Source organism: Labeo rohita, chromosome 19 (genome assembly GCF_022985175.1).
Source record: "Labeo rohita strain BAU-BD-2019 chromosome 19, IGBB_LRoh.1.0, whole genome shotgun sequence".
In the NCBI taxonomy this organism is placed as follows: domain Eukaryota; kingdom Metazoa; phylum Chordata; class Actinopteri; order Cypriniformes; family Cyprinidae; genus Labeo; species Labeo rohita.
In genome coordinates, this window is record NC_066887.1 from 11,144,002 (window position 1) to 11,169,963 (window position 25,962).

Genomic DNA, 25,962 nt, shown 5'->3' on the forward strand with positions numbered 1-25,962 from the left:
ACTCAGCTGGAGTCACATCCACAAACCTGCATGAACCCGTGGATCTCAAGTGACACACGCAGTGAAATGTTCTCCAGACACCAGCGTCTTTTTATACAGAAATTTATATGAAAATGACATAATGTTAAAAACAAAAATGAAGGTGTATCAGCAGCAGTGCTGTTTCCTAATAACTGATAATGGTCTACTTCGCACACATAGATGAAAGCAGTGCTGTGAATGGGGTGAGCGCTCCTGTGAGCTCTGGATTCAGATTTGAGCTCATCTCCCCTGTTTCATCCCTGTGTGCGGTGCTGCTCCTCAGAGAGCCTGACTCGACGCTTCAGACGGAATAGAGAATGGACCACGCTATTTCAATTTGTTCTGGCCACCAGCCACTTTCAGCACATCTAACGCAGTGGGAATCAATCCCACCTGACCGACACACAATGAGCTGGCCGCATAACGCCAGCCCGCGCCATCTCAAAGCCTTTAGGCTCAAAATGTGTATACGCTTTCTAGAAAGCACTAATGTTATAAAAAACTCCACACTGTCAACTGTGACACAAAAGCATGGTGACGTAAGAGGTTACACGTGTGTAGCCATGTGAAGAAATGCGCAGGTTTGCTCTGTGCTTGGAGAAATGATGAAAACAGTCCTTAAAGGGATGGTTCACTCAGAAATGGAAATTCTATCATCAGTTATTCATCCCAGTGTTATTCCAAATCCTGTATGATTTTATTTTTTATATAAAAGGAGAAAAGCTATGGAAGCAGTTTCTGCCACTGAAAAAAAAAAAAAGGTAATTGCAACTTTTTATCTTGCAATTTTAAGTTTACATCTTGCAATTTTTTTCTCATAATTGGGACATAAACTTGCAATTGCGAGTTATAAAGAATTGCGAGAAATAAACTTTTGAGAATTGCACAATTTAAACTCGTTTGTGAGTTAAGTCAATATGGTAAGATATAAACTAATAATTCTGAGAAAAATTGCAAGTCACAATAGCAGAATATAAACTCGCAATTGCGAGAAAAAAGCTTTTATCTCGCAGTTCTGACTTTATAACTCGTAATTGTGAGTTTATATCATGCAATTCTGAGAAAAAAGTCAGAATTGTGAGAAAAATTCACACCAGGATACAAACTTGCATTTGCGAGAAAAAAACCTTGCAATTCTGACTTTATACTGTAATTTGCAATTGCGACACAATTGCACACAAACACACAATTCTGAGAAAAAGTCAGAATTGTGAGTCTGTAATTCTGAGAAAAAAAGATGCAATACGCAATTGCGAGAAAAAACTTTGAGATTAAAAAAAAAAAAATCACAATTACCTTTTTTTTATAGAAAGCTGACCCATTTCCACACACTACAAGTAAATGATAAACGTGAACTGCTATTCACTTGTGAAAAATCCACTTTATTGTAATGAATGTTCACTTTTATTGTACTTTGAATGTTAAAAGTATACTTCTTAAAAAATTACTGTAATTGCAACTTTCATTAATGTTTTTAACAGATAAAAGACAAAAAGTGCATTTTTTTATAATGTCAAAAGAGTTTTACTGTAAAGTATATTTTAAATCATTACGTTTTAATCTTTTGTCAATTGATTAATAGTGTTATTCAATATCACATTTAAGGTTAATATATTTAAAATGTAGTAAATGGCAACTTCAACATTACAAAGTGTCATTAAAATATATTTAAAAAATGCCATGGTTTTAATAGAAATTACATGCATTTATATTTTAATTTAAATTATATTTTAAATTACATTGCATTTATATAGATGTAAATTTTAAACTTTCAGATAACACGCATATAAGTGTCTGAAAACATTAGAGTCAATTAATACTGAAGTATGTTTTATTTTATTATTTTTTATAATATGTGTTTAAGAGTGTCTGTTTGGATCTTGATAGGTCCTGGTCATTTTCATTGTATTTAACAGACCAGCATGAACATCTAGCATTTCCTTTTGTATTCTCTGGAAGAAAGATGAAAAGGGTTTGTGATGACATGGGTAAATGATGATGAGTTTTCATCTGTGGTGAACTATCCCTTTAACTGTGTAAATATGTGTTCTGTCAAAACTCATCCAACCAAGATAAAGGTCAGAGGGGACTATGGGCATGCCAGGAGTAGAGATATTCTGAGTGTGCTCATGGGATTGTGAGTGAGGCTGCAGACTTGGTACATCTATATTAGCAGCGTCAAGATCTGTGATAGGCTGAAAACAACTTGTAAGGAATGAGAGATGGAGAGATCAGGCCAAAGCCAATGCCACTAAGATATAAAGACTTTTGCAACATGAAATAATTTAAAATGTCTTTGTACTAAATTTGTACTAAAATCCAGGGCTGTCAAAAGCATGGTTAACCTCTTAATTGTCTGATATAGTTACCTAATACAGTTCACCAGAAAATGAAAATTACCCCATGATTTAATCAACCTCAAGCCATCCTAAATGTATATGACTTTCTTCTTACTGAAAAATACAGCTGGAGTTGTATTTAAAAATGTCCTGGCTTTTCCAAGCTTTATAATGCCAGTTAATGGTGGTTGAGATTTTGAAGCCCAAAAAAGTACATTCATCCATCGTAGAAAAGTACTCCATGGCTCCGGGGGTTAATGAAGGTCTATAAAGCTTAACAAAGTCAGGGCATTTTCTAATATAACTCAGATTGTATTCATCTGAAAGAAGAAAGTCATATACATGGCTTGAGGGTGAGTAAATCATGGGGTAATTTCAAAAGATATGTTGGTAACTAAACAGTTGCTGGTAACCACTGACTATATATATATATATATATATATTCCCCCTCATAAGTCAGTGGCTACCACTTGTTTGGTAACCAACATTATTTAAAATATCTTCGTTTATGTTTAACAAAATTTTAATTTTGCGGTGAACTGTTCCTTTAAATTTCATAAAGACTACATTTCAGAGTCACATCTTTAGACTGTATTAAGTAACCATGAAGAACAATTTTATAATAATGATAAAATAACAGATTTTTATACCAGCTAAAATTAAACACAGTAGGGGCTTCAGCCCCCCAAAATAGTGTCTATGATTGCCTCTGTTTTTACTAATAACTGCAATATACGCTGTATATTTCAGTGGCGCACAGTTATTAAGTTAAACACATGGTATTGCCTGCAGAGGCGATAATGAGGCAATTTAAATTTACCAATTAATTAGGATGCAACTGGCTATATCAGAGCCAGAGTGTTTTTAAGAACAGACAGAAAAGAAAAGGAAGCACTTCCTTTTAAAACCCAGCCTCAGCATCCTTCATTTCTTTAGGCCAGCTGCTCCAGCTAATTTTCTTGAGATCATAAGGTGAGCGGAGCAGCACAGCTGCCGCACACTGAGAAGGAGGAGAGGTAGTGGGCACGTTGTGACGCACACGCAGGCATATACGGACTCAGGCACGCAGCGCTCTGTAGCATGCAATCATCCAGGTGCTGGAACAAAACAGCTCATTTTGCATTCTAAATTCTGCACTCTATAAGAAGCTGCTGACCCCCATGGTGGGCCACGCAGCAGACCCTCCTCAGCACACAAATGCAGTGAGTCAGAGACGCTGTAAGCTCAAAATGAGCTTCTAATCAAACGCAACACACATGCAGACACACACACAGGTTTTGTTGATTCAGTGGTGGTTTAAACTGGCATTCGTCCCCCTTTCTGCACAAAAACAAAAGCCTGGGTGAATGGTCTGCTGGTCACCTGTTCTATTAACAATTGATGCCGCTGATGCTCTAGATATTCAATACCAAGGATGGCTGTGCACAGAATACTTTGCTTGAGTCAGTGCACAATCGCTGTCTACATGCATTTTCAACAATGAAATGGCATGTTTAGATCTGTGGAGACTCTACATGTCCACTGGTGCAGAAGAAATACACTCAGTATCACTAAAAATGCTAGAGGTTTGATGCTTTGGGAGTGTGTGATTGCTCTTAGTACACAGTCAATAATGTCATCATATATACATTACAGGTCAAAGGTTCAAAATAAGTCTCTAATGCTCAACAAGCCTGCATTTATTTGCTCTAAAATACAGTTTAAAATAGTTACATTACAGTTTACAATTGTTTTTTATTTTTTTATTGTGTTTTAAAAATGTATTTCTATTTTAAAAATGTATTCCTATGATGGCGAAGCTTAATTTTACGAATATGCTAATTTGCTGCTTAATTATTATTGGTATTCAGTTATTAATAATGGCTCTCAAATTTTTTTCATTGGTAGTGTATTACAATTTTCATAAAAATATTAAGCAGCACAGCTCTTTCCAGCATTGATAATAATATGTATTTCTTGAGCAGCAAATCAGCATAGTAGTGATTTCTGAAGGATCATGTGACACTGAAGACTGAAGTAATGATGCTGAAAATTCAGTTTTGCATCACAGAAATAAATTACATGTTAAAATATATTCAAATAGAAAACAGTTATTTTGAATTGTAGTAATATTTCACAATATTACTGCTTCTGCTGTATTTTTAATCAAATAAATGCAGCATTGATGAGCATAAAATATTCTTTTAACAACATAAAATATTTAATTATTCCAGTTTTTCAGTAGTGTATGTGTGATTACAGTTGGCAGAATGCATACTTTACAGTCGTGCTCATAAATTTACACACCCCTTGCAGAATATGCTAAATATTAATAATTTTACCAAAATAAGAGGGATCATGAAAACTGTGTTATTTTTTATTTAGTACTGTCCTGAATAAACAATTTAACATAACAGATGTTCATATAAACTCCACAAGACAAAATAATAACTACATTTATAAAAATGACCCAGTTCAAAAGTTTACATACCCTTGAATCTTAATACTGTGTGTTGTTTCCTGAATGAACCAGGACTGCTTTTATCTTTTGTGATAGTTGTTCATGAGTCCCTTGTTTGTCCTGAGCAGTTCATCTGCCTGCTGTTTTTCAGAAAAATCCTCCAGCTCCTGCATATTATTTGTTTTTTTTCCAGCATCTTCTGCATATTTTAACATTTTTCAAAAGTGACTGTATAATTGTGAGATCCAGCTTTTCACACTGATAACTATTGTATTGTGGAGTATATATAAACATCTGTTATGTAAAATAGCTTATTCAGGACAGTACTAAATAAAAAATAACATGGAATTTTCATGATCCCTCTTATTTTGGTAAAATTATTAACATTTTGCATATGGGTGTGTACACTTATGAGCACAACTGTATGTCCATGCCCAACATATGCATACAGTATCACTTAGATGTTTCATTATTAATCATGTCACAGTCTAGACATGATGAAAGCATCCAAACATTTAAAATCTGAATTCAGTACTGCAATATGTGAGTTTCATAGTCAAACATATCTTAATGTTCTGACAATATCGCCACTTGTTCTTCTTTTCTGTCACAGACGTTCAGCTTCAAAACAATGAATTGAAAATATCCACTCATCTCCTGCTCCCTCCATATGTACTGTAGAATTTATGTAGCATTAATGTAAGTGTGTGTTTTGTGTGGCTTACCTCTCTTGCCGGGTTTGTTCGGCTGTGGTCTCCATGGCACACTCCAGAGAGCTCTGGAGAGACTGCAGCTGGCTGGTGGTCTCCTTCAACAGGAAACGTGTCACAAACTGCTCCAGATGCGTGGCCTCCTGATAGTCCTGCATATTAAAGACAGAGAATTTATTGTCACAACTGCTCTAGAATGAGCTTTAAACATACATTTGACATTTAGACACACTAAAATATAATTGAATGTTAATTTGGTAACACTTTATAGTAAGTACACACTAATGGGGTTCTTACAAATTATTTACAAAGATAATGAGTTATTCATTTATTATCACTGTAATTAACCATATTATTATTGTTTAATTAGCTCATATGTAAAGATAATTCTCTGTTAGCAACTTAAAGGAGAAGTTCACTTCCAGAACAAAAATTTACAGATAATGCACTTACCCTCTTGTCATCCAAGATATTCATGTCTTTCTTTTTTCAGTCGAAAAGAAATTATGTTTTTTGAGGAAAACATTTCAGGATTTCAGAGATTTCAGGATCTCCCCCAACTTCAAAATCAACCTACATTGCTGTTTTATCTTTTTTTTGTAAAGGGCGTTTGACCTTCTTTGCATGTTCACTTTGTAAACATTGGGTTGGTACTTCTGCAGCGATTTAGGACGATTTTGAAGTTGGAAGAGAAAATGAGACACCTTAACTGTATTGAACCGGAAAAAAACAGAGTTCACGCAGGTGAACAAGACGAGCGTTTGAGGTTAAAAAGTATATAAATTGTAATTTTTTTTTAGAAAATAACCGATCGTTTTGCTAGACCCTTCTTCCTCAGCTGGGATCATTTAGAGTCCTTTGAAGCTGCATTTAAACTGCATTTTTGAAGTTCAAACTCAGGGGCACTATTAAGTCCACTACATGGAGAGGAATCTTGAAATGTTTTTCTCGAAAAACATAATTTCTTTACAACTAAAGAAAGAAAGAAATGAACATCTTGGATGACAAGGGGGTGAGTAAATTATCTGTAAATTTTTGTTCTGGAAGTGAACTAATCCTTTAATAACCATAGTTCTCACTTTAGTCCCAGAAAATATGTGGTAAAGTAATATAATATATAACGTATATTGTAGTGTAATGTGGATAATTATTTCTTTAAAAAAACATTATATATTATAATAATAACTCAAAGACTCAAAGGTCCGTGTCTGTAAAAAGATCCTAACTTCCCATTACTACTACGAATCACGTCACGTCAAGTTCATCGTCTGTGTACTCCGGCTAAAAAAGGTAGAGTATGGTGAAAAACTCCATCTTATTTTCTCCTACAACTTCAGAATCGTCAGACATCGTTATACCTTTTTGTTTGTAAACAGCGTTTGAATTACTTGCACTTTGTTAGTCTTTGCACATTCGCTTTGTAAACACTGGGTCTGTAGTTCCGCCTACGTTCAGCATGACCTTTCGACATGGTTCAATAGTACGTGAACGTGCATCCCAGAACCTGTGCTACACAAGCTTTTGTGCTTGAAAAGTATATAAATTTTTATTTTCCAAAAAAAATCTTCTTCCTCGGCTGGGATCATTTAGAGCCCTTCAAAGCCGCATTTAAACTACATTTTGGAAGATCATTATATGAAATGTTTTCCTCAAAAACCATAATTTCTTTACGACTGAAGACAGAAAGACATGAACATCTTGGATGACAAGGGGGTGTGTAAATTATTTGTGAATTGTTGTTCTGGAAGTGCTCAATGAATGCATATGAGCCAATCTAATACAACTATCTAAACCAAAACATTTCACTCTACGCCAAGTGTTTTTTGCAGGTACTTGCAATCCAGGTACGTGACTGAAACAGTTCATGCATCATGGCATTCAATTTAAGAATGTAACTATATCTTAAACTGGAGTGCCAGGAAGCCTCTTTATCTTTTTGTATGAGATTTTGTTTCGCATCCACAGTCTCAAAGGCAGGGCTGCATGGGTATGTTATTTGCACATGGTACTTCAGTTTTTCAACGTTAGGATTCAACAGCCGCCTCTATAATTATGTTGCACGCCCAAAGCAACTGTGTTCTGTCACAAAGAAAAGCCATTATTAAAGCTGAGAACATCCCTCAGCTAACAGGACACGTAATTCTTCGGCATCCAGTTATGAAACAGGTGCTGCACGACACGTCTATTATGAACTCGCTCAAGATGTTGACAGTCACAGATCCAACAGATCCACCAACACATGTGTATTTACAAAGAGGGTTAAACACACAGACCTTTACAATAACCTCAGCATGAATCACTGCAACCAAGAGCTGTATAACCTGAAACAGCAAATATCACTAACCTTTCCTTCCAATGTCAGCGCTTGAGGCCAACATTTTACACAAGAGCCAATCACGTAACCACGCATTCATGCTATCAATACAAAGTGTCTGCAGCATGCAAATAACACCTAATACATCACAATTAAATTCTTCAGAATAATCATATTGATTGTGACTATAATACATGCACATAGACATATTTAATGCCCTTTTTAAGACTTTTAACTGAAAATAAGCCAAACAATAAATACATGAATAAAAAATATTCCATTGTTTTCAGTGACAAGCTGTCATAAAAGTTCAAAGCTGATGTGTGATCCTGTAAACTGACTAAATGAGATACGGTTAGCAAATAATGTTACAAAGATGTCATTCATCATTTGTAGATAAAAATCATCAATCTAAAAAACCAACATTTGTAATATTTGAGCTATAAATCTGTCATGAGTCCACCTGAAGGCAAAATATATTGGATGGATGATATGAGAGCTCACAGTATGATGTTCATAAGTGTGGTTGCTGTTTATAGAGTCCTCTCCTAAGGGGCAGAGACCACATGCATCACAGCAGCTGGTTTGCACACCCACTCGTGGCTTTATGCAATAAACATAACACAATTTGTTGCCATACATCATCACTAACTGTTGTTGCTCATGATTAACGGAGCTCAGGCAATAGAGATTATCATGTGTTGTGAAGAGCGAGATCAAACAAAATTCCTTTGTTAACGGCTTGTTTTTTCCTGTCAGAATAAGATCAGTATGATTTGGCAATTAAAATCAGTCTTTGCATTCATAACCATCTAAGAGCCTCTTAAAGGAGACCTATTATGCCCCTTTTTACAAGATGTAATATAAGTCCCAGGTCTCCCTGGAAGGTGTCTGTGAAGTTTAGCTCGAAATACCCCATAGATAACTTATTACATCATTTTGAATGTCTACTTTGAGAACATGTTTTCATGCATGTGTCTTTAAATGCAAATGAGGTGCTGCTCCCCGCCCTGTTTTCCAGAATAGGACTGTGCCTTTACAGCTCGTACCTAAGATACTCTGCTAAAAACATCTGTTTGGTTTTGATTACCATGTCTATTGCACTGAAATCATGCATTTTAAAGCCATATCAGTTCAAACTTCTGATATAGGAAGGAGGAGTCCTACTAAACTAAGTTCTCTTTCATGTCTTATTGCGCATGAACTGTCAAATTCAGACAAGTTTGTGTTAAAAACACACATGCATTAAAAACAGTCTGTGAAGGTAGTCAGCTGGGAAAGAAATCACATGTTTATATTAGATTTGTGTGGCAGCAGTGTAATATACAGTAAATAAATCAATAAATCCACTGCTCTCGTCTCCTCTGAGGCTGGGACTCTAAATAGTGTTCTGTGTATCTCAAACTTTTGCCATGGTGTTAAAACTGGTACACCATTGTCACATGCAAAAACAAAATGACGGCACCGTGAGTGGAAACATGCAGATTAAGGGGCGTTAATATTAGAAGATCCGAAGAAAAAGGAAAAGGTTTACCAAAACAGTTACTAGGTTTTCCTTTTTCACTTTTTCTGGGTTGGTAGATGCACTGGGAACCTGATTATAACATTTTATGATTAGTGCTGTAAATTATAACCAGTGGAGGTTCAAAAACGACACAATTGTTTGAATATTTTAAGCAAAGCACAGTTCTTTTCCATGTTGCACTATTTCTCTCTTTGAGGTTTAATATTGGGGATTGTGCTCTTGCCTCTAAATGAGTTGTGTGTTATTACTGATGCTCTTTGAACATTACAAAACAGTATCAAATCAAAACAAAATTTTGGCTGAAGAAAGACAGCACCTGTCAACGTAGCTAAACCTTTAAATCATGCAGTGATAAAACAATCATTTGCAATTTGCACCTCTCTCATCATCTTCAGAAGACAGCCACTTCTCATTGTGAGGATTTGTTTTTGCTGCTCTTTTGCTCACAGTAAAGCTGAAGGTTTCAGGATGTACAATAAAACACAGAAGCAAATGCCAGTAGTCTTTGACAAAAATGTCCCATTGAACTCATTAATCGTGTTTCACTTCCTCTGTCTGCCTCACTAATCAAGCGGCATAATGAAATGACACAGCACTGCCCTTCATGGCAGCGACTCCATTTCTGAGACACTCACATGCATTAAGTGGCATGTCTGCTGGGTTTGGAGTCAGCGCTTGCCTAATTCATTATCTGTGCGAGGCAGCAGACAGTCTCGGTTAAATGGCTCGGCAGGAACTGAAACACGCAGTTCATACCAGCTCGTTCCTCTGACGGTCAGTGTGGACTGTGCCCATTACTGACATCAGACGCACGGCAAGATAAATGCTGCTGTTCAGACCAGAATGTCAGTGTTGATAACCACCGACAACACTGCACATCTATATGAGCAAGGCCGCAGCCAAAAACTCAATCAGTACATCTGAGATCATCCTGTGTTTCACATGAGAGATTCAGTGTATTAAAATTTTTATGTCTTTCATGAGTCTAATATACAAACTGTTTTGAAGATAATTATTGTGGTGCAATAACCAAGTACATTGTAGTAATTTATTAAAGATAATTACTGTGAAAATCACGTATTAACTAATTATTGTGCATAAATCACAGCTTAAAGACATCTCTATTAAATCTTTGTAGATGAACATTTAATGGAAATTGAAGCCAGTGTTTGGGAGTAAAAACCCTGAAGTATCAACTAATTTTATATACATTTTTCAGTATGTGAAAAATTATGTTGTCTTTTGAAAGTAGCAATGTAATGTGATAAAAATGATTTTGTGTATCATTATCCACCCTAGTGAAATACATAGACTGCCATTCAAAGGTTTGGGATCAGTAAGATTTGTGTCTTAAGTGTCACATGATCCTTCAAAAATCATTCTAATAAGCTGAATTATTATTAGAATTATTTATGTTGGCAACAGAACCTGTGATACTTTTTTTAGGATTCTTTGATGAATAAAAAGTTAAAAAGAACAGTATTTATTCAAAATAGAAATCTTTTCAAACAATATAAGTCTTTACTGTCACTTTTTTTTTTATCAATTTAGCACATCCTTGCTGAAGTATTAATTTATTTAAAAAAAAAAGAGAAAGAATAAAAATGTACTAACCCTAAACTTTGTACGGTAGTGTATATTGTTAGAAAGAAAAAATTGTTTTAAACGTGTTTTTAACATTTTATTCATCAAAGAATCCTGAAAAATATATCACAGGTTCCAAAAAAATATTGAGCAGCACAACCGTTTCCAACATAAAAAATAATAAATAATAAATCAGCATATTAGATTTCTGAAGGATCATGTGGCACTGAATACTGTAGCAATGATGCTGAAAATTCAGCTTTAATCACTGGAATAAATGAGAAAAACTTTATTTTACATTGTAATAATATTTCACAATATTACATTTCACATTAAATCATCAGCCTTGATGAGCATAAGAAATTTTGTTTAAAAAAAAACATATATATTTACTTAAATACAGTATGTTGTTGTGTACTACTACACATTTATTTCTTTTTAAAAAATTATGAATAAAAATATTTATTGGCTGTATTTTTAGTATAAAAATATCTGTTTAAATCCTGTTTAATGCATTCAGCCCAGTGTTATTTTTGTTTTTTTAGCACTTGAACATAAACTACATAAAAAAGGCAAATTTTGGCTTGGCAGGTAGCTGAAATATAAATATAATTTTTTAATTCAGGTTTTTATATATAATTTTATTTCAGTTAATAAAAATATTTTTAGTTTTAGTTTATGATAATAACCCCTGGTTTACCCTAATTAAAATGTTTTGTTTTTTTTAAATAAATTTAAAGTATTAAATCATCTAATTCTTCTTTGCCTATTAAAAGTTTAAGCTATACTGTTATTAGAAGAGTGTGGTATAGCTGTCTTTTATGGAATAGTAGCTTGTGTGTAGTTTATATAACTGTACAAACTAAAAGATTCTTGAGGTAACTCAAAAATGATCCCGAATATTATGGGCGATGTCCGAATATTCACAAACCTCAGTCCTCAGTTATTTCAAACTTCACTATACCCCTGAGTGAAGAACCGTGAGTATACCGCCGTGAGTAACTAATTTCTGAGTTCTTCAAAGAGCAGTCAAATCTGCAACCTGATCTCATGACGAAAACAGACCTGTGGGAATTTTATTGCAAGATGTAGAAATATGTTTTATGAAATATGTACCGCCATAAATGTTTCGTGACATATTCAATGTAAAATGTCCACTGAGTGGCACTAAAAGAGTGTTCGTTTTTTTCCCCGGAACAGATGAACATATATATGGTACGTTTTATGTGACATTGTTTTTGTACGTGTCATCACAGTTCTGACTTGAAATGCCATTGAGCGGCACTATAACTCTAATGCTCTGTGACATTTTAAAATAACGTACCATCTGCACTACACCTAAACCTACCCGATAGTATGAACAAAAGTGAATGTGATGTAAAAACGCAATCGCAGACATGCCGCTTTAGCTTGTTTTTCAATCTCTCATCTTTCAGCTCTTTCATCATGAGTCATGTTTTTCACAAGATTCGTATCCAAGGACTCTACATCCTAAGTCCAATTTCGCATCAGCTGAGCTACCAAGCAAACTTCTTACATCTGAAAAGCGAAACATATAGAGTTGTAATCATAACTGTGTATGAAAACAATTACAAGTGCTCGCTTTATTGCCTCTGGTGTTCATTTCTGTTGAAAAACTGCAGTGATATGTACTTATTGGTATGTATTTCGCATCTTGCGAAAAAAGTTTCCACAGGTATGTTTTCGTTAAGAGATCAGGTAGCAATTTTGAGGGTGTCTACAAATACTTCTTCCAGTGTGAGAAACCCAAAATGTTTCTCAAGTGTCTTTAGAGAGCAGTTTGTACCACATAAATGTTTGAGTGTCATTTGATTTTGATTCTTAAAGGGGTCATCGGATGCAAACTTCACTTTTTATGTAAGAGAGGGCGGGCGAGCAGAGCTCATTTGCATTTAAAGGAACATTCCCTCAGAATGGGATGATTTTTGCAGAGCTGATTTTGACAAGGTAAAAAGGGTGTTGTTTTACACTACCATTGAGAATTTTTAACCAAAGTATATAATAGACTTTACATTATGACCCTAAAGAATCATATCAACTTGTTGAAAATAGGCATCCGATGACCCCTATTAACATTCATTGTATCAAAAAATGGACATTACTAGTGAAAAATGAATAAAGCACTTTATCATATTGAGATCAAACAGTTTCATCTCTCCAGCAGCATGTTGAGGACAGACAGGTTGTGGGCAGCAGCACAGCTGTCTGTGTCAGACAGATGTGAGTCTGAGCTTGAGCAGATCCACTCTCAGAACTCCCACAGCGCACGGCGTGAACAGCTTTATTACAACTCAGAGAAAATTACACACCTAACGGCCACATTAGGGGCCAGGGAACATGCTGAGAGTGATTAAGATAAGACACTGACAGCCTTCAGGAATGGATGCAGAATACTAATTTTAGTTCTTACAGGTATCACATCTATCCGCTGCCCACTCACAAACCAAATGTCAGTGGCCACATTAATACACAAAGGTTATATTTGCTCAAGTACACAGCTAACATCACTTTCAGACGGAGGATGGCCAGACATACATTAGACAAGAAAACCATTTTCCATCTTTTCTCAGACATGGTTTCACTCAACTATGTAATTGAGATCACGTCCATATGTCAAACCCTATAAGCAGAAAAAAGTAGAAAGGCAACTCACCTTCTTAGTTTTGTCCATGGCTTTCAGTATTGATACGTTCAGGTCTTCCAAGGCAGCGAGGACATTTTCATATTCTCCAAGATGTTGAGAGAAGTATTCTAAGAGAAAGGAAGACCTTTTATGATACACATGACAGTGTTTTCATAAAAACACATTTCAAGCATAATTCTTTTCATCTTGTCTAGCTCTGCGATGTGCATGCGTACTCTGTGTATTTCAGTTCAATACAGTTAGGGTAGGTCGAAAAAATCCCATCTCATTTTCTCCTCCAACTTTATAATCGTCCAACATTGCTGCAGAAGAACCGACCCAGTGTTTACAAGTGAACATGCAAAGAAGCTCAAATGTCCTTTACAAAAAAAGGTAAAACAGTGATGTTGGACAATTTTGAAGTTCGAGGAAAAAATGAGATGGGAGTTTTTCGACCTACTCTTACTGTCTTGAACTGGAATACAAAGAGTATGTGTGCGCATCGCAGAGCTAGACAAGACAAGCATTTGAGGTTAAAACGTATACAAATTATAAGGTTTTCTTTCTTCCTCAGCTGGAATTGTTTAGAGCCATTTGAAGCTGCATTTAAACTACATTTTGGAAGTTCAAACTCGTGGGTAACATAGAAGAAATGTTTTCCTCAAGAAACATAATTTCTTCACGACTGAAGAAAGAAAACCATGATCATCTTGGATGACAAAGGGGTGAGTACATTATCTGTACATTTTTGTTCTGGAAGTGAACTTCTCCTTTGAATGTTTTATAAAGTTTCAGTTTATTTAGTTGTAGTTTTCAGCATTTAAATGTAAAATAAACAAAGATGAGAAATGTTGCCTGACAAGTAGCTGAAATATTCTCCATTTAAGTTTTTATATTTAATTTTATTTTAGTTAATGCTAATTTTATTTCAAGTAATGATAATGTTTTTAGTTTAGGTTTATGATAATATTTTAACCTATTTATAATTGATATGATGTCATATTGTGTTAATGTTGGAAATAATTCTATGCATTAGCATAAGAATTTCTATAAAATATTCTTTCATTGTTCACAGCAAATTAGCATTTGAGACATTCTGTAAAATATGTGTATACATTGTATTTATCTAATGCAAAATATACTTGATGTTTGCATTTTTCACTGTAATATTTTACTACTTCATAAGTTACTTTCTTCCCTTCATTTATTGGTATTGGTAGGTTTCTTTTTTGTTATTATTATTTTTTTAAATAAGTATTTTACGCTCATCAACACTACATTTAATTGACCAAAAGTACAGTAAAAGCTGTAATATTATGAAATGTTTATACAATTTAAAACAACTGTTTTCTATTTTAATACATTTTAAAATGTAATATATTTCTGTGATTAAAAAAGCTGAATTTTCAGCATCATTACTCCAGTTTGTGGTGTCACATGATCAATTAGAAATCATTCTAATATGCTGATTTGACACTCAAAAAAAAAAAAAAAAAAAAAAAAAAAAAAAAAAACTGTGATACACTACCATTCAGTAGCTTGGAGTAAGATTTTCCCCCCTTTTTAAAATTATAAAGAAATTAATTATTTAATTAGTAATTTTTAGTTAGTAAATAATTAGTAAATTAGTAATAATCAAATTAATACTTTTATTCAGCATGGATGCATTATATTATATTATTATATCAAATAATCCTGAAAAAAAAAAAAGATTTCCATAAAAGTAGGCAGTACAACTTTTATTTATAATACTTTGTTTTTTATAACATAACATAACTGAACAGAAAATCTGCATATTATTTCTGAAGGATCATGAGACACTGAAGACTGGAGTAATGATGCTGAAAATAAGTATGTTCAGGATTCTCTGATGAATAGTTCTAAAGTAAAGCATTATTCAATTTTACTGAATAATAAATAAATTATTTATTATAAATAAATGATCTTCCATATATTTACTGTGTATTAAACAGCGTAATACACAAGAAGTCAAACACAATTTAAATAGAAAAAATAAAAAATGAAAAGATACCTGAGGCAGAACCCTCTGGAGAACCTCTAGGCCATCTGTAAAGATGCCTTAAATATCCTATTGTTCATTCAAGTTACTTCAGTATGTGTTGACAGTCTTTTTATTTCTTGCAGGATCTCATGCCTTCCTCAGTAAACTGTCATTTCTAAAGTGTCTCCATGAAGGCTCAGAGGAACCCCAAATGCTGCCTCAAGCATCTTTTCATCATTACATAGAACCTAATATTGTCAATAAAAAAGTATGAGCTCTTACCACACAGCTCATCCGTGTCCACATTGCTGTAAACAGACCATAAGCAGACATGTTAAATTAAGTTCCATAACATGAACGTTGCAGCATGTTAAAAGACGTGTCACTTGCATCTAAACGTGATTTAATGTTCTGTGCTGATTTCAAGCTATGCAGACAGCATCTCGCTCAAAGGCAGGTCCTTTGGGACTGTGATGCTCGTCTAATGAAGGAGGGTCATATTTAGACAGCTAATCTCTAACCCTGAATAACACCCACCAGGCAACCAATGAGTCCTCTGACAACTCCATGTCTCAACCCTGCTCTGATGAGAGACTAAATGCCATGAGGTAAAGTCATCATCTTATCTCATCTTACCAGATGAGAAGATAAAAAGTCAGAATACACAATATGTAATGTGTCCCAAAGCATACAAATTTTATTTTTACTTTTGATTTTAAGAAACTAAAATATAAGGGAGCAAAAAATGCAGTGGTAATAATCAATGGGAACTTGCAAATTGGCTGAAAGGTAAAATTAGTGTTTTACTTTCGCACTGAACATTAGAGTTTTTATTGAGGGAAATATGCCAAATTTAACAATTTTTTTTAGCAATTTCCATTAGCTTCACGGAGTGACAGTGATTAACCATTTTAATCCTATTTCCAGCACAGTGGGTGGAAAATTTTCAACATCTGGCAGTTGTCTGGAGGCAATGACTGCATTCATTGGTTGTTTAGACTCTAAAAGATGGATGGACACCAAAAAATAATTATTGTTAGACCTGCTGGATAAAATATAGTCACAGGGGGCTTTGTGTTTTGGCTGAACTGTTAACTGACTGAGCTAGACCTCGTAGCGGGAGGTAAAGCCTTCAATAAACAGACGAAGACAACACATCAATAAGGCATTAAGAAGCACCCGCTGCACACTGTCAATAATCTTCATATCTCATCTCATATCTGCCTGTTCCTCCAGACATTACACTGTAGAAATACAGACCTCAGTGTAATGGGCAATAATTGTTTGCTCTCCGATTATTGGCTACAGGGAGTGAAATTGTTATTACAATGGGATGAAATCACTATCATTAACTTTCAGCCTTTTTAGTTTTAGTGGGTTGAATTTTTTCAGTGTAGACATAAAAAACCCAGAGCTCTTTTCACACCTAAAGATTCGATTTTAATGGTTGGGTCACTTTCAAGGAAAGATCTATTCTGCTGAGAAAACGTTTTCAAGGAATCTTCCTTCTAGGATTCTCTGTCTGTTAACAATGAACTGCAATAATCCATATACAAAATTTATCTGTGATGGTGGAACAGATAGATTTATATAAAGACCTCTGTCATCCATCTGTATGCTTGAAGCTATGCTTTAAGTTATTTTCTCAGACATATCAAACACATACGATAGTGTCTGAGAAATTGAGAGTAAATGCAGGTAAAACCCCTCATCTAACAAGATTTCATACGGCTGCCACTAGAAATAGAGTACAAAATAAGACCTAAAACTCTTCAAAAAGACCTATTATGCCCCATTTTACAAGATGTAATAAAAGTCTCAGGTGTCTCCAGAATGTGTCTGTGACGTTTGAGCTCAAAATACCCCACAGATCATTTATTACAGCTAAAGTCAAAAGTTTACGTACACCTTGCAGAATCTGCAAAATGTTAATTATTTGACCAAAATAAGAGGGATCATAAAAAATTTATGTTATTTTTTATTTAGTACTGACCGGAATAAGATATTTCACATAGAAGATGTTTACATATAGTCCACAAGAGTTTAAATTGAATCTTTGATTTTATAAAAAATGACCCCATTCAAAAGTTCCCATACACTTGATTCTTAATACTGTGTTGTTACCTGAATGATCCACAGCAGAGTTTTGTTTTTGTTTTGTTTTTTTTAAGTGATAGTTGTTCATGCGTCCCTTGTTCTTTGGTTTTCTAGCATTTTTGTGTATTTGAACCCTTTCCAACAATGATTGCATGATTTTTAGATCGATCTTTTCACACTGAGGACAACTGAGGGACTCATTTGCAACTATTACAGAAGGTTCAAACACTCACTGATGCTCCAGAAGGAAACACAATGCATTAAGAGCCGGGGGGTGAAAACTTTTGAACAGAATGAAGACGTGTACATTTTTCTTATTTTGCCTAAATGTCATATTTTCTTTCATTTAGTACTGCCCTACAGAAGATACCTACATGTTTCCCAGAAGACAAAATAAGTTACATTTATCCTGATCTTCAAATTCCAAAAGTTTTCACCCCCTGGCTCTTAATGCATCGTTTTTCCTTCTGAAGCATGTCAGTGAGCATTTGAACCTGTATAACAAGTGTATAGTTACTTTGTGGACATTTTCCTGAGAAAGGTGTCAGGTTCACACTTTAATCATCACTGTCTATCATAATGAATAATTGATGCTTGACCCAAAACAATATTATGCTTGTGCTAAGGGGAAGAGCTGACCATTACGTTGGCACAGGAAAGTGATTTTTCCTTTGAAATACTACATCAAACCAAATCACCCAGCTGCACAATGAATGGAAAATAAAATCAGAAGCACATTCTCATCAAACACCTACTACAAAGAGAGCATGTACCAGCCAGGAGAGCTGCTGCTATGGAAACCAAGATGACTTAAGTGACATGGAATCATTCTGCAAGGAGGTGAAGGCAAGATAAAGATCTACTCCTTATAACATATGCTACATCAATCACTGCATAGACATGTTATACTGGACTAAATATACAATTTTAATTTTTGGGTGAACCATTTAAATCTATATTTTTTTACTTCACCTTCCTCAAAAAGAAAACAAATACTTTTTAGACTTTTATTTTGGCATTATTTTCATTCAAGAAAATCTCAGAATAAAGCAGAAGAAACCAAACTTCTTTATCTCTCTCGCACAAACACGCACATTAGAATGGATCATTGACGTGGCTTTGTCTAACAAGCCAGAAGCACGATAAGCATCAGTGTGACAGGAGTCTGTCGTGTTGGAGAGACAGCGCACTGGATGTTACCCACAGATGCTGTAATGACATCAGGACAGCTGCTGGAAGTCAATGCTTCCAGCTCTGAGTTAAAGCGAAGCTCTCACATGGTTGCTACTATATAGTCATGCATTTTATGACAAAATCATACAGCAAGAAAATTGTTAAAAACATACTTGAGGCAACATTTAGGGTTCTAATTCCTTAGTATTTGTGGTTCGTATATAGGGCTGGGAGTTGATTCCAAAAAGAATCAATTGTTTGATTCACAGGCATCAGGTGGACTCTGGGAAACTGAGTGTGTCCATTACTGTCATTATCAAATAACTGAAGAGCCATAAGAGCGAGTACTGAGGATTGTGATTCAGACCAATGACTCCAATGTTATTACTCTGTTCACCAAAAATATAGATTCATAACATCTGACTCATTGGGCTGTACTCGCTGTTGATTTGTTACACCATTATACAACACAAGCAGGTGGAAATCAGTTTAAGTCTTTGAGAAGAGTGATTCTGAATCATTTGCTAAATTCAGAAATGCATACTAGCATGTTACTTTTATTATCTTTATCTTACGCTACTGGGCTGCTGAATGCTTGAATCTGATTGGCTGATGAACGTTCTAAGGTGTGCAGTTATTACGCATTACATGTCCATTTCACTTCGCCAAACAATTTAAGTTGTTTCAAAGGCCCTTACAGCTTACAGCAGCAAAATAACCAAAACCCACAATGACACTGACCAAGCAAATAAATATAGTAAACAATGCAACAAATTACTTCCATTTTATGGAAAGGGCAAACTCTCTTTCTCCCGCTCCTGAAACAGCCCTGCTTGTGCATAAAAGTGTGGTTCTGGCTAGTGTTGTAGTTTTCTCGAGTCAATCTTGAATCCAAGACCATATTTTTGTCTTTATTCATCGATAGAGACTACTAGTAACAACTAGCTAGTGTGTTTTTAACTCTTTACTTAAAGGAAAAGTTTACTTCCAAGTCGAAAATGTACAGATAATGTACTCACCCGCTTGTCATCCAAGATATTCATGTCTTTCTTTCATCAGTCGTAAAGAAATAATTTTTCTTGAGGAAAACATTTAAGGGTTTCTTTCCATACAGTGGACTTCTATGGTGCCCCCAAGTTTGAACTTCCAAAATGCAGTTTAAATGCAGGTTCAAAGGGCTCTAAGCCAAGGAGGAAGGGTCTTATCTAGCAAAGCGATCAGTTATTTTCTTAAAAAAAAAAATTGACAATTTATATAATTTTTAACTCAAATGCCCATCTTGTCTAGCTCTGCGTGAACTCTGTGTAATCCGGGTCAATACAGTTAGGGTATGTTGAAAAACTCCCATCCCATTCTCTCCTCCAGCTTCAAAGTCGCCCCAATATCGCTGCAGAAGTACCAACCCAGTGTTTACAAAGTGAACATGCAAAGAAGATCAAAAGCCCTGTACAAAAAAGGTAAAACGATTTTGGAGGAAGTTGGAGGAGAAAATGAGATGGGAGTTTTTCGACATACCCTAACTGTCTTGAACCGGAATACACATAGTTCACGCAGAGCTAGACAAGACAAGCATTTAAGGTTAAAAAGTATATAAATTGTCTTTTTTTTTTAGAAAATAACCAATCGTTTCACCGGATAAGACCCTTCTTCCTCGGCTAGGATCGTTTAGAGAGAAATCCCGAAATGTTTTCCTCAAAAAACATAATTTCTTTACGACTGAAGAAAGAAAGACATGAACATCTTGGATGACAAGGGGGTGAGTACATTATCTGTAAATTTTTGTTCTGGAAGTGAACTTCTCCTTTAATTTGGCTGCACTAGTTCTTAATGCAGATTCATAACATTTGACTCATTGGGCTGAATCAGAATCCTCAGTACTCGCTGTTGCTTTACTATACGAACAGGCAGTGATGAAAAGAGCAATAAGTATCAGTACTGATTCCGAACACCCTCTTTTTAGCGAATACCAGCTGCTGCCTTCGGGAAAGAGATTGAGAATGCCAGTGTGTAAAACCAATAGACTGAAACTTTCATTTGTTCCTGTCTTGATAAAACTTCTACCAATTCTACCAAGAATAATGCACTTAAAGCATATTAGCACTTGAATGTGTTTTGCACTTTCCTTTTTTTATATATATACATTGTTGTATTTTAATGCATGTTCTCAATTGTTTTATTTAATTTGTCTTTATTTATTATTACTGTTTGTTCAGAGCAATACGGTAACATTTTGTCCAAGATAAATTTCCTCTCGGGGACAAATAAAGTTTATCCATATCCTTATCCTTGGTTTGTTACACCTTTATACAACACCAGTAGGTGGAAATCATTTAAAGTCTTTGAGATGAGTGAATCATTTGCCGAATTCAGAAACAAATACTACCATAGTACTTTTATTATTTTTTATCCTATGGGCCGTTGAATGCTTGAATCTGATTGGCTGATGAAAGTTCTAAGGTGTGCAATTATTTCCAGGGAAACGCATGACTAAAGTAGTTCCAGGCAGGTCTTGACCGTATGTCCATATCAATTCGCCAAACAATTTCAGTTATTTCAAAGGTCCTTACAGATAAAAACAGCAGAAGAACAGCCCCACTTGTGCATGAAAGTGTGGTTCTAGCTAGTGTTGTAGTTTTCTCGAGTCAATCTTGAGTCCAAGACCATATTTTTTCTTGATGCTAGAAACTACTAGTAACTACTAGCTAGTCTGCAACTCTGTACTTAACTTGGTTGCACTAGTTTAAAGCAAAATTTTCCCCTTAATAATCCAAAAGCAGCCTTCAAATTACTTAGCAGAATTTGTTTTGAAATGCTATAAATTTTAGTTTATCTGGCTAAGGATACTAACTTCTTTTGCCTCGCCTAACTAATACACTGCCATTGAAATACTGAAATACTATACTTAATAATGGAATAAAGTAATAGGTATTTTATATATTAATGGCATTCAGAAACTGTTTTCGAAATGGGGAGAAATAAATAAATACTGAATTGGCATGCGTAACACAGAGAGAGATGCCCACAGAGGCATGCTGTTTAGATTGGATTCGTGTTGAAGAGCTGCTAACAAGTAATTTATTCACGTAACATTCTCTCCCCTAAAAGTGTAAATGTCAACATCATCATATATGTCTAAAGACCGAAGTCTGTCAGGTAGAACAAGAGCATAATGATGCAATTTAACAAATATACTGTTTTACTTGTGGCCACTGGCTTCTATGAATATCAAGTTTATACACATTACGTTTCATCAGTTCAGTGGTGCAAAGCAAACATATTTAGTATGCGTAAGTTGTAACTTTAAGCCTTTATGTTGTAACTATCCCACAGCTGGTGCAACCGGCTCTAGATCTTTGCCGGGAATTGCACTTAATTGAGCTGGTTTCAACTGTTTTTACCACACGTTTATCTGAGAATCTGGCTATGTGCATGAGATCTGAACTTGGACACATGTGGCAATACAGATCCATTTTGTTATGGGTTCTGTGTTCAGAAAACTGCCATTTTTGAAATGTTTCCTAAAGATTTTAATCAGTGTGTTGATCTGAGGAACCCATAATCGTGCCTTGTCATTAGTATGTGTATGTGAATGAAAAGCAGCAATACTTACTTTGTGTTATGAGTGTCAATTGTATGGAAGAGCTCCTTTAATTCATCTCCAGACAGAACACCGTCTGAGAAATAAGCTTTAAACTCATCAAAGGACAGCTTCCCGTCATCTATTGAGAGGAAAACGTGGTTAAAAAGTTGCCTACTCATAAAAAGTATTTCATATTTATTGTAGATGGTGTTGAATCTATAACTGAGAAAGCAAGCAAAGCTCATCATCCTTCAGACGATGCCAATTTAGCTCATGCACGTCAGATCTCAGGTGTTTGGGAAAACATGCACACACACACACCGCGAGACAATGTTTGCGACAGGACTGAGGGCTTGTGTTAGTTGGTGCAGACGCCCAGAGGTTTTCTAACAAACAGTGACAGGTGAGTCATGCCAGCCTATACTTAAAATAGAATAAATGTATTACTGCACATGCCGTGTGCTATACACCTACTAATATACAATATGAAATAAAACGCAGTGAAAGAGCCTTGAAAAGAACACAATGTGAGGAAAAGAGAAATAGGTATGCAGACACTGTGCCTGACCTTATACACTGAAAAACTTCAATTGTTACCATAAAGAGATATTTCTACCTAATTTAACCTAAAATGTAGTTATGTATTTAAGTTGATTCGGTGATGTTCAGTTTTGGGGAGTAACTAGTTACATGTAACGGCATTACGTAATTTATTTACAAAATAAATGTAGCTTTAATCTGTTACAGTTACTGAGAAAAAAATGTATACTTTAAATTACAGTTACGAAAATGTTAACGATTACAAAGGGAGTTACATCTAAATACTTCTTGTATTAATATTTACTATTTCTTGTTATGATTTTAAATCTGTTTTTTACCTTAGAAAGGCCTCAAATTAAAAAGTTGCTAAAGTCTGATTTTGTGGTGGCTGTGCTTTAAAATTAAATTATTATAATCTTATTTCAAGAGATGAAGGACTTTGAAAGTTGGTTCGATTGCTTCAGTTTTCCTCATTTGTATGTCGTGTTGGATAAAAGCTGTTGCTGAATGACTAAATGTAATTGTGAATTTAGAAAAGTAATCAAAAAGTATTCATATGTAATCTGTTATGTTACTTGAATGAAGTAACTGAAATAGTTACACTACTTATTACATTTTAAATACGGTAACGTGTAGTAAACTGTTACATTTCCAAACCTTCCCAATACTGGTGATGTTAAATAATAATTCACTATTGCTTGCTTAGTTGAATCAAATTTAGATTTTGCAAAATCAACACTGTTTTTTAACCGAACTGAAACAACACTGGACTGATTTGAGATAAATGACAACATCTGCTAATAGCAGAACTAAGTTTCTTTAATAATTGATGAACTTGTATAGAACTGAATCAACGCTGAACTGACTGGAGCTGAATACTGACACTATTGTTTTTTTTAAAGCTGCTTTATAGCTTAAATTGAAAATTTGCAAATGTGTGTTATTCTCATGCTTATTACATTAAAGCTGCTTTGAAACAATCTGTATCATATTAAGCAGTATATAAATAAAGATGACTTGTTTTGATGGTGAAATTGCATTAACAAGATAGTATTCAATATTACAGAGTTAGAAACTATATACAAATAAAAATATCAGGCCTAGATGTACTGTAAATAGTGTAATATTCAATTACGTTATACATTATGATTAACAGAAAGTTGAAATTTAAATTAAATTTAAATTGTTATATTTGAATTTTGTTTTAATATGAACAATTCATAAGACAACTTAAAATTCAACCATTCAGATACATAAACCTACAATGAACATCATTTTAACCATATTACATTATTTGTGTACATATATTTCAGTTTCAGTTACTCTAAGTTAAACTAACAAATCATTTTATAGTGTACTATGTAGGGGTCGACTGATTATCGGCGCCGATATTAAAGGAGAACTCCACTTCCAGAACAACAATTTACAAATTTTGTAAATCCAAGATGTTCATGTCTTCAGTTGTAAAGAAATAATGGTTTTTGAGGAAAACATTTCAGGATTTTTCTTCATATAATGGACTTCAATTGTGCCCTCGATTTTGAACTTACAAAATGTAGTTTAAATGCAGCTTCAAAAGGCTCTAAACGATCCCAGCCAAGGAAGATGGGCCTTATCTAGCGAAACGATCAGTCATTTTTTTTGAAAAATAAAAATTTGTATACTTTTTAAGCACAAAAGCTTGTGTAGCACAGGCTCTGGGATGCGCGTTCATGACACTACGTACTATTGAATCACGTCGAAAGGTCACACGGAACTACAAACCCAGTGTTTACAAAGTGAACGCGCAAAGACTAACAAAGCGCGAGTAAGACAAACGCTGTTTACAAACAACAAGCTACAACGATGTCGGACGATTCTGAAGTTGTAGGAGAAAATAAGATAGAGTGTTCCGCCAGACTCTACCTTTTTGAGGCGGAGTACACAGACGATGAACTTAGACGTGATTCGTAGTAGTGATGGGAAGTTTGGATCATTTTACTGACTCGGACCTTTGAGTCTCGTTCAGCAAAATGAACAAATCTTTTTTCGAGTCATTTCGTTCATTTTAGCAAAATATAATTCAAATGTTACGTGTTACTTCCCTAACACATCTACTGCTTACACAAACGTTGATCACACTACAAACATGACAAAACTGTAATGCTATAAGAAACAGTAGATTAATTAATTGTTTACCTGGGTCTTTAGTCTATGATTAGCTCACCTCACCTCTTATCTGACAAGTTTTCGGGTTTGAGTCATTCGTTCATCACGTGACAGCCCCATAAGATGAACGAACGACTTGAAAAACCCGAAGATTTGAAACAGGTGAACTAATTCCAGTACAGAACCTGATAGGATCTTGCGCATGTGCGATTAAACGAATCACTCCCCCGAGACGACTCGTTCTTCCCGAGTCACATTAAAGATCCGTTCAAAATGAACGAATCATTCAAGAACGTGCATCCCAGAGCCTGTGCTACACAAGCTTTTGTGCTTAAAAAAAGACACAAATTTTTATTTTTCAAAAAAAAAAAGACAGATCGTTTCGCTAAATAAGACCCTTCTTCCTCGGCTGGGATCGTTTAGAGCCTTTTGAAGCTGCATTTAAACTACGTTTTGAAAGTTCAAAATTGGGGCACAATTGAAGTCCATTATATGAAGAAAAATCCTGAAATGTTTTCCTTAAAACCATTATTTCTTCCTTTACGACTAAAGACAGAAAGACATGAAAATCTTGGATGACAAGGGGGTGAGTAAATTATATGTAAATTGTTGTTCTGGAAGTGGAGTTCTCCTTTAAGCATTTTTATGGTTATCGGTATCGGTCATTTTTAAAAACTGATTTGCTGATAAAATCATTTAAAAGCATTTAAAGAACGTTTTTGTCAGAGCCCTTGTTATTCATAATTTTGACACCAGACATATATATCGGTTCAAAATATCGGTCTACTCGATCTGTAATAATTGGTCCAGCCCTGAAAAACACATATAAGAACTATACGAGCAGA

At 34.8% G+C, this 25,962-nt stretch overlaps 1 protein-coding gene across 1 annotated transcript in view; it reads right to left on the reverse strand.

Annotated features, from left to right (window-relative positions):
* The window catches only part of necab1 (N-terminal EF-hand calcium binding protein 1), a 44,377-nt gene that overhangs the window by 16,018 nt on the left and 2,397 nt on the right, over positions 1-25,962 (reverse strand). The window contains exons 3-6 of the mRNA XM_051136131.1: positions 22,460-22,568; positions 15,862-15,887; positions 13,608-13,705; positions 5,526-5,662 (exon numbers count right to left, since the gene is read on the reverse strand). Of these exons, the coding sequence (XP_050992088.1) occupies positions 5,526-5,662; positions 13,608-13,705; positions 15,862-15,887; positions 22,460-22,568 (370 nt within the window). The remainder of the gene's footprint in view (positions 1-5,525; positions 5,663-13,607; positions 13,706-15,861; positions 15,888-22,459; positions 22,569-25,962) is intronic.